The sequence below is a fragment of the Dendropsophus ebraccatus genome, chromosome 2 (genome assembly GCF_027789765.1).
Source record: "Dendropsophus ebraccatus isolate aDenEbr1 chromosome 2, aDenEbr1.pat, whole genome shotgun sequence".
In the NCBI taxonomy this organism is placed as follows: domain Eukaryota; kingdom Metazoa; phylum Chordata; class Amphibia; order Anura; family Hylidae; genus Dendropsophus; species Dendropsophus ebraccatus.
In genome coordinates this window covers 135240936-135251490 of record NC_091455.1, presented here as the reverse complement: position 1 = coordinate 135251490, position 10555 = coordinate 135240936, and the positions used below count along the sequence as shown (strand labels likewise).

The 10555-nt window shown below is 43.2% G+C and overlaps 1 protein-coding gene across 1 annotated transcript in view; it reads left to right on the top strand.

The window, feature by feature from the left end:
* Positions 1-782: 782 nt before the first annotated feature.
* The window catches only part of CDCP1 (CUB domain containing protein 1), a 53702-nt gene continuing 43929 nt past the window's right edge, over positions 783-10555 (top strand). Inside the window, exon 1 of the mRNA XM_069958381.1 lies at positions 783-1043. Coding sequence (XP_069814482.1) covers positions 920-1043 — 124 coding nt within the window. The 5' untranslated portion in view covers positions 783-919. The remainder of the gene's footprint in view (positions 1044-10555) is intronic.

The following is a 10555-nucleotide window of genomic DNA, read 5'->3' as shown; positions in this document are numbered from 1 at the left end:
ATTGCAACCAAAACCAGGAGTGGATTAAAAACACAGAAAGGATCTGTTCACACAATGGTGAAATTGAGTGGATGGCCGCCATTTAATGGCAAATATTTGCTGTTATTTTAAAACAACGGCTGTTATATTGAAATAATGGCAGTTATTTACTGTTATATGGCGGCCATCCACTCAATTTCAACATTGTGTGAACAGATTCTTTTTGTGTTTTTAATCCACTCCTGGTTTTGGTTGCAATATGAGGACCACAATACTGACTGAAATATACATAGTGTGAACCCAGCCTAAGGGTGTGTTCACATGTACAGGATCTGCAGCAAATTTGATGGCGCAGATTTGAAGTTGCAAATTCAAAGCAAATTGGCAACTTCAAAACAGCACCACCAAATCTGCTTCAGATCCTGTCCGTGTGAACACACCCTAAGAATGCAGTACATTCCTTCCCCTGGCAAATTCTGGGGGGGGAAAAAATCACACAAATGAGAGCGGTCAATTTGTATGTATCAAGTTGATAACATATCACAAATGTACATACGTGTTTGCTTTCTCATGGTCTCTGAACACACTATGTTTCTGCTACATTAAGACAACAGTTCATCTGTTGAAGTGGCAATGACCTGCCCCAGGCTTTACACTGCAGCCACACAGCAGCTGTCAGTAGCTTTTGTTCAGGCTTTACCTGCAAGCACCTTAGAGGTAATAAGGAAGCACTTGGAGGACCCGCCCTATGTAGTGTGTAGTTGGGAGTGTGTAGGTTTGGATTTCATATGCATTTCCTGTAAACTCTGGGCTGCGTCTGGCTGAAAACTAAGGCCAAGGAAGACACTTCGCAGCTACAAATGTGAATTCCCAGGGAAGCACTGAAGGCAAATGTATGAAGATAATCTTAGGGTATCGAAAGAAGTAAAACAAACTGCATATGGGGCAGCAGGAGGACTCTCACAAAGGAGGACAATTCAATACATTTAGTGGCCTGGACTATACAAAGCGAACAATGCTGCTCTTAGGATATTTGCTAGCCCTTCTGCTTCCACCACTAACAGGTAGGGGTCTATGTGATCTAGATTTTTCTTCTCCTTACTGACTTATTCTTAAATTGGCTGGGACAGATGGGGTCAATAACTGGGGCCATCCTGTATGATGCAAAAATGTCTTAAAGGATGCCTTAGACATAATGTGGTTATTTTAGCAGACATTTAATAAGTAATGACCAACTGTTCTATGATTTGAAGATTATTCCAAGGAAAAATCGTATTGATTTTAGAATCAGAATTATGATATAATCATTACCAATTCTTTTATTCTACTGTAATTCATCCTGCTCAAACTGTACAACTACAAGTGCAGATATTGCTTTAGCTTTATTTTTATCTTTTGTCACTCCTCCTGTCTAATAAGACATGACAATAGCCTTTCATGTAACAATACAATAAACCTAAAATAGAAACAATCTTACATGGGACGGGGGTTGTTCCAGCATGTATACCACCTTTCTGGTATACAATAGTGTACTGTGTGCCTCTCGCCACTTTTCACTAAAAGAGTGGGATGTTAACAGGAGGGAACAGGTCCTCATGCAGTCTGGTTTATTTACTATAATATGTGCCAGGAATTATGCCTGAAATCCATGCCAACTGCTATTGTACGGACAATGAAAGGTGCGGCAAAAGCATTAGCCAGCACTCAATGTTGATGTAAGGAATATCGGTCTTGATAAATTCGCTTCAAAAATCTGTCAGATATCTGTGTGTGCAAAAGGACTATTAGAAATGGCACAATGGGGCTGTGAGGCTGGAATCACACATGGCAGTTTTCTGGAAAACTGACACTGCAGTTTTGTGCCAAAACCAGAAGTGGATTCAGAAAGGATGGGAAATATAAGGGAAGGATGTGTACTTCTCTGTTCCTGCTAGATCCACTTCTGGTTTTAGCACAAAAACTGCAGTGGCAATTTTCAAAAAAATCTGCTATCTGACTTTAGACTTTTGTTACATCTCAGTTGCAGTTATAATACAGTGAAACATCATATGTTAGTGATCACATGCAGAATGTTTGTGTGATAATTGGGTCAGTGTAGCTCAAATTTTGATAAATGTGCCCCTATGTGTTTGAATGTTGGGTAAGGCTGACTGCAGATCACAGGATCCTAAGAACCCAGTTTTGAAGTACAGATTTAAGAATTCTATTATATTTGTGTACTTCTCTGAGCATAGTTTGCATTCTCTACCCCAGTAAAGCTTTGCTCACATCTGCATTGTGGTTTTTGTTATAAATGAAAACCATAATGCATTACGAAAAACATTGCGTGACAGACACCAGGCTAAGAGTATGGTTTGATGTCAGCCATTCTGTGGCCTGCTGCTGGGGATGTTGAGTAAACGTTACCAACTGCTTTGCTATATTATTAAACGGGTGCGTATAATAAATCTATAGTATCTGTGTAATTACTATTTATGCATTTGCCTCATATGTTCTTGTAACTTTATCATGCGTAAGACCAGTACATATGTCTGTGAAGCTGTATAGTAGTGTTAATGCACAGCAGCACATAGTCTCTGTGTGTTCTACAACAGGGATGGGGAACCTTCGGCCCTCCAGCTGTTGCAAAACTACAATTCCTACAATGCCTGGACAGCCAAATCTTTGCTTAGCTTTGCTTTGGCTGTCCAGGCATGATGGGAATTGTAGTTTTGCAACGGTTGGAGGGCCGAAGGTTCCCCATCCCTGTTCTACAACCTCACCCAAGATGACTCATTATTTGGCACAGAAGGTCACAGTTAACCTCTTTTTTTTTTTTGTTGTTGTAAAATAAACTAATGGGTGAATTTATACTGGTGAGTAAATAGTTGACATTTTGATTTATTCTATCATTTAGAGTGTTTAATATTTCCCCTGGTTTATATTTTTGCTGGTCTTTTGTCTAGTCACAGTTTTGCCTATCATTTTCTGATAAGGCAGACAATGGTTTTGAAACCCAACACTGGTGAGCTATGTCTTATTTATCAAAAAAGAGATATTCTAGACTAAGAGGGCATTCACACAATCCGTGCAGAGCCTGTATGTATTGATGATGTGCTAAGGAACAGAATGTGAAGCTCCTGGCATTATGATTCATTATGATGCCCAAAACGGTTTAAATCTTCGTGCTACAGTATTGACACAGCTGCACGGGTTATATACGGGTCAACATAGGTCATTCTCAAAAATCAAGGCTGTTGGGGCAGGGAAAAGGCGCTCTAGACCATCCTGATGACTCTTGTTTCAGGCAGCATCAAAGTGATAAGGGGTTTCCTTCATTATCTCTGTGACTTCACATTCTGGTGTGTTTTGACATCTTTGGATACCTCTGCTGGTCTTATAGCTGAAAACTGCTGTCTAAAAATTGATCCTGTCAGGTGGTTCTCATAACACTGAGCTGCTGGGTCATGTTGCTACTTGGTCCTGCTGGGAGTATAGTCTGGAAGGGTGCTAAGCTCAGTGCCTGCTTAGGCCTCAATTACACAGAAGTATATTTTTTGCGGACCATATTTTAAGTCCTCATTCCGCAAAAATGTATCCATAGTGCATCTGTAGTTTCATCTGTATTGTCCGTATGTTTTTGCAGATCCGTAAAAATGGATTGTACTTAAAAAGGAGAAATGGTCAAAATTAAGACATTACTGAGGTAGCATCCGCAAATAATATGGATTCAATAGACGTCTATTGGTGTGTTTGTGCTGCAAATATGCTCTGCACCAGGACATGTCCTTCTTTTTGAGGCATGGATCCCTAAAATTTGCGGATGTGTGAATAGGCACATAAAAACCAATAGTATATAAATTTGTCCAGAATTGCAGATCTGCAATTACAGACAATTCTTGTGGACGTGTGAATAAGGGTGCCTTTACACAGAAAGATTTATCTGACAGATTTTTTAAGCCAAAGCCAGGAATGGATATAAAATAAATTGAAATCTGTAGTCTGCTCTGGCTTTGGCTTCAAAAAAATCTGTCAGATAAATCTCTCTGTAAAGGCACCCTAAAGGTGCATTTACACAGAGATTTATCTGACAGATCTTTGAAGCCAAAGCCAAGAACAGACTATAAACAGAGAATAGGTCATAAAAGAAAGACTGAGATTTCTTCTCTTTACAAATCCATTCCTGGCTTTGGCTTAGAAAATCTGTCAGATAAATCTCTCTGTGTAAACGCACCATTAGGCCTGTAGGAACCAAGAAGGGATAAAGTGGCTGCTGTGCCACATTCCTCTGCACGTCCATTAAGCACCACAAGATAAAGTAGAATCATGTGTTCTCATTTACTGTTATTCCCAAGTAAAAGAAAACTGACAACAAGGGATTGAATCCGCTGTGATTCCGCTATGTGTGAACCCACCATTACTCTATAACTCTAGTCTGGAGGCAACCACTAGGTCTCAACTCCTGCTCCATACTGCCTACATGTGTGTTTTTTTGCTTCCAACTTTGAAGACAAATGCAAGAGTTGTCAAAGGCATGTAAACTTCTCAGACTGTGGTAGAAATATGAAAATTGCTTTGTAATTGGGCACTATGGCCAATGAAGCTCATTATTCCCCACGTTTGTAGACTTTAGCATCAGTTTGTATGTTCCAAGCACCAACTTCTTAGATAGGGTTGTATTATTAACCGCTTCAAGACCAAGCCTATTTGCACCTAAAAGACCAGGCTCATTTTTCAAAATCTGACCTGTCTCACGTTATGCTCTTATAGCTCAGTGATGCTTTAACGTATGCTAGCAATTCAGAGATAGTTTTTTCGTCACATATGGCACTTTATATTAGTGGCAAAATTTGGTCACTACTTTGTGTGTTTTTTGTGAAAAACATCAAAATATCATGAAAAATTGAAAAAATTAGCATTTTATGAACTTTGAAATTCTCTGCTTCTAAAAAAAGAAAGTCGTATAACATAAATTAGTTACTAAGTCACATTACCGATATGTCCTCTTTATTCTGGCTTCATTTCATAAACATATTTTACATTTTTAGGGTGTTACGGGGCTTAGAAATTTATCAGCAAATTACCACATTTTCGTGAAAGTTTCCAAAACTGATTTTTTTAGGGACCAGTTCTTTTTTTAAGTTTATTTAGGAGGTTTGTATACTGGAAACCCCCATAAGTGACCCCATTTTGGAAACTAGACACCTTAAAGAATTAATCTAGGGGTATAATTAGCATTTTAACCCTACAGGGGCTGGAGGAAAGTATTCACCATTAGGCCGTAAAAAAAATGAAAAATTTAAATTTTCCAATAATATATACGTTTAGATTAAAGTTCCTCATTTTTAAAAGGAACATGAGAGAAAAAGCACCCCAAAATTTGTAAGGCAGGTTCTCTTGAGTACTACGGTACCCCATATGTGGGCGTAAACCACTGTATGGGCACACAGCCGGTCTCAGAAGGAAGGGAGCGCCAATTAGCTTTTCCACTGCAGATTTTGCTGAAGAAGTTTCCGAGCGCCAGATGCATTTTCAGAGCCCCTGTAGTGTCAGCAGAGAGAAAAACCCCCATAAGTCACCCCATTTTGGAAAGTACATCCCTCAAAGAATTCATCTTGGGGTAGGATGAGCATTTTGACCCCACAGGTGTTAGAGGAAAGTATTCAAAATTAGACAGTAAAAATGAAAAACTCTAATTTTTTCCAATAATATGTTCGTTTGGTTTGAAATTTCTCAATTTCACGAGGAACAAGAGAAAAAAAGTACCCCAAAATCTGTAACGCAGGTTCTCCTGAGTAGAACGGTACCTCATATGTCAGTATAAACCACTGTATGGGCACACAGCAGGGCTCAGAAGGGAAGGAGCGCCAATTATCATTTTCTGTGCAGATTTTTCTGAAGAAGTTTCTGAGCACCAGGTGCATTTGCAGCGCCCCTGTAATGTCTACAGAATAGAACCCCCCCCCCCCTAAAAGTCACCACATTTCGGAAAGTACACCCCTTAAAGAATTCATCTTGGGGTGGGATGAGCATTTTGGCCCCACAGGTATTAGAGGAAAGTATTCAAAATTGGCCAGTAAAAATGAAAAACTTGAATTTTTCCAATAATATGTTTGTCTAGTTTAAAATTTCTAAATTTCACAAGGAACAGGAGAAAAAATGTACCCCAAAATCTGTAACGTAGGTTCTCCTGAGTACAACGGTACCCCATATGTGGGCATAAACCACTGTATGGGCACACAGCAGGGCTCAGAAGGGAAGGAGCGCCAATTTGCTGGAGCAAAACCGCAGCTAGTAATAGTTATTAGAATAGTGCAGTTACTAAAATAAAATAAAAAATTAGATTACAGGTAATGTGGGGTGGATACGGACAGTCTGGGGTGGTTCCGGGTAATCTAGAGGTGGTTACGGGCAGTCTGAGGTGGTTACGGGTAATCTGGGGTGGATACGGTCAACATGGGGTGGTTACGGGCAACCTGCTGTGGTTACGGGCAACCTGGGGTGGTTACAGGCAACCTGGGGTGGTTACGGGCAACCTGGGGTGGTTACGGGCAACCTGGGGTGGTTACGGGCAACCTGGGGTGGTTACAGGCAACCTGGGGTGGTTACAGGCAACCTGGGGTGGTTACAGGCAACCTGGGGTGGTTACAGGCAACCTGGGGTGGTTACAGGCAACCTGGGGTGGTTACAGGCAACCTGGGGTGGTTAGAGGCAACGTGGGGTGGTTACGGGCAACGTGGGGTGGATACGGACAACCTGCTGTGGTTACAGACAATCTGGTGTGGTTACAGGCAACCTGCTGTGGTTACAGGCAACCTGGGATGGTTACGGGCAACGTGTGGTGGTTACGGGCAACGTGGGGTGGATACGGACAACCTGCTGTGGTTACAGACAATCTGGTGTGGTTAGAGGCAACGTGGGGTGGTTACGGACAATCTGGGTTGGTTACGGGCAACCTGGGTTGGTTACGGGCAACCTGGGGTGAATACGGACAACCTGCTATGGTTACAGACAATCTAGGGTGGTTACAGACTACCTGCTGTGGTTACGGGCAACGTAGGGGGGTTATGGACAATCTGGGGTGGTTACAGGCAACCTGCTGTGGTTACGGATAAACTGAAGGGCTAATAGGTAATCTGAGGTGGGTACCTGTAATCTGGCGTGGTTACGGGCAATCTGGAGGGGGTCACTGGCAATTTGGGGTGGTCAGAGGCAACCTGCGGTGGTCAGAGGCAAGGTGCCTCACTTTTTATCCCCTGTCACCAATCATTCATGGTGACAGGGGATAAAAAGTGCCTGGAGCACATGGCACAAGCGATCATCGGTATATAATATATACCGCTGATCGCTTGTACCGGGACCCCACAGGGGGGGTCCCGATGACTGCCCCATGCTCTCCGGTGGTGGAGAGCATGGGGCTTTCATTCATTTTTACAACACGATCACTGTGAACAGACATTACTCTGTTCACAGTGATGGCGGCGGCCATCTTGGATCGCAGCTGACTCTCATTGCCTCCGGGGCTGCAGTCAGATAAGAGTCCCTGTCCCTGCAGCGATCCCACTCTCATCATAAAGCCCCCTCAAGTCAGGAACGTATATGTACATTCCTACTGCACGGGGCATGTGCAATAGGAACGTATATATACAGATTGCTGACGTGAAGGGGTTAATGTAAAAGGTAAAAATGTCATAAGTTAAAAAATGAGGATATTTAGCAGTGCCAAACACAATACAATTCATATTGCCAGTCTGTCTGTTCAAGTAACAGGAGTTTCTTGAATAATTCCATCCTGCCATACAGTATGTGTGAACAGTGATCCTGACATTGAGAAAACTTTCTAAGGGTCCATTTATACAGAAAGATTATGTGACAGATTATCTGCCAAAGATTTGAAGCCAAAGCCAGGACTGTATTTGAAAAGAGGATAAATCTTAGGCTTTTCTTTTTGATCTGATCTATGGTCTGTTTCTGGCTTTGGCTTCAAATCTTTGGCAGATAATCTTTCTGTATAAATGGACCCTTAGGACACAGGCATTCGACACTTTTGACTTTGTTTAGTTAAAAATACCCTAACCCAGTAGTCATAGCAGCTCCTCTACCTAACATTAGGCTGTGTTCGCTCTGTTTTGACCTTTTAGGTGTTGATGAGCATTTTTATGGACATTTTATTCAATCCAGGTCTTTTTTTCACCTTCAAACAACTTTACTTAACTTATAGCCTATGTGATTCCTATTCCGTTTGAGTAAAGCATTTACCAAATCATTTACCTAAAATGAGACTTTGCCAAAGCAAAACAAATCTAAAGTTTTGGCCACTAGGTGTCTCACTTCAAACAATCTGCTGTCCACTGCCTGTTGTCAAGGGAAATCCATCTCTGGTAAGAGTATGTTCACACTACCGAATCTGTGAGGAATTTCAAGCGAGTTTGCGCCGCAGACTCTGCTTGAAATTCTGCCTGGACCAGCTCAGAACTAGGAAAAGGAGACTGAACAGATAATAAAAAGTATGGAGTAAATTGTTAATCTCACTATGGGAAACAACACATCAAAAGTTATGTTGAAGCAGAATACCCCTTTAATAGTGCTTGGGTATATTCACATGTGGCATATCTGTATCAGATTTGTTGCTGTAGATTTAATGCTTTAATGGTTTATACTGAGGCCCAGAAAACCCCTTTTAAAATCTTGTCGTCTTTACCCAAAGGTATGTTGTTCTTTTCAATTTCCAACATCGACTTTTAGGGATCAGACTCGCACCAAGCTCTTTTGTACAGTAACATTTTATATCCATAACGTCTGGCCAGCAATGCCATTAACCTCCTAGATGACCCTGGACATACAGTTATGTGATGGAAGTCTGTCCCCAGACAACCTTGGACGTAGCTGTACGTCCAGGGCATTCTGTGTCTTCAGGGGTTAATAATTACCTTTTATAGTATAGATGACTGCTGTTTCTCACAGCACCCATCCTTTACTTCCTTGCAGCCGCAGAATCGCAACCCCCCTCCCTACCTCCATGATCGATGTGATTGGCTGATCAATTCAGACAAGCCAATCACATCGTTACCGGTGAATTATGGGAATTAAACCGTGATTGGTGCTGTCCGAGGCAGCACCAATCACGGTTGTTCAGGTGGGGGAGGGGGGAGAGGATCCCCTGACCCTGGGCAACCGATCGCCCGGATTGGCCGGGTGCCACTGACCGGCCAATTCGGGGAAAGGTAAAATATTGAACCCTCCCTGCTCGCGTCCTTTCTGTCAGGATCGGGGAGCAAAGAGGGTCCACGTGAGTTTCTCTGCCCCCCCCCCGCGCCCCTCTGTGTGCCCCCGTGCTGCCTGTGTGTGCCCCTGTGCCACCTGTGCTGCCTCGTGCTGCTATCTGGTCCCCCTGCCTGTCCATTCCTCTGCCCCTCCTCCCCTCTTAATCATCCTCTCATGTGTGTCCCTGCGCCGCCTGTGAACAGGGAGATCCTGCTAGCAGTCCCCCTGCCTGTCCTTTCCTCCGCACCCCCCCTTTTCCGTCCTCCACCCCTGTGCCAGCCTCCCCCCCCCCCCCCCCCAATTTGTGCCTGGCTCTGGCTCAGAACCCCATCTCCTTTTTTGGGGGGGGGGGATCCCACAGATGAACCTCAGTTTATGCAGCAGAAATGATATAGGCAACATACATGGCATAATTAGTGGAGGGCAGACTTTCCATGTCGGCATCACATACCAATGTGGAAAGTTATACAGGCCTGACAGTTGAGCTTCTACTTGCGTGCCACCGCTCTCCCTGGCTCTCCGCTCAAATAATTGACATGCCAAATCTTTGAGTGGAGGTGCGCAAGCCCTCCCATAGACTGGTTTACATTGGGGCAGGCGGGATTCCACGGTGGAGAGCTCCACCGCGGAATTCCGCTGATTTTGCTCAGTGTGAACGTACCTGTGGTGTCCCACTAGGAGTGTTACTATTGTTTACACCTTTCGCAAAAGTCTGTACTTTTTGTGGTATTATTGGAGCCAAAGTAGTCTTAAGAGATGACCACTAGATGTTGCTATATTATGTATTGAAGTGTAGAGGCTGCACAGCTGAAGTCTCAAAGGGTTATTGTTTTTGTGTGTACCAGAATCTGTGGACCAGTAGGATCTTCACTTTCTTCTGTCCTATCACCTCTTCTCTCTGTTCTTCTGTTGCACTCTTTTCACCCAACCACAGCACGCCTTACATGCTGAATAGGAAGTTAGTCCCTTGAGTGAAGGAGGAGTCTTAGTCAGGATTCTGTGGAGGAAAGACGCAGACCAGATTGCTCTCCACAGTGGTCCTGTCCCCTTGTAAGGAAGAGGAGTAGTGTTAGTCAGTGCCCCGCATGGGTAGGATGCAGGAAAGTGCTCTGCTACAAACTTCTCTCTCAGTGCCTATGCCTCGTAGGATGCAGTGTTAAACCCCTCAGGAAAGGACTAGCCAACAGACAACCTTAACCCACGCCGTGGACTAGGAGAAACAACAGTGCAGGACAGTATGCACTAAAGAGCCAAAATGCTAGGAACTGATCTGGGTGGAGCAAAGTTAGTGTAAAAGTCTATGAACTCCATCTCACAGAGTGTCAGCCAGGGA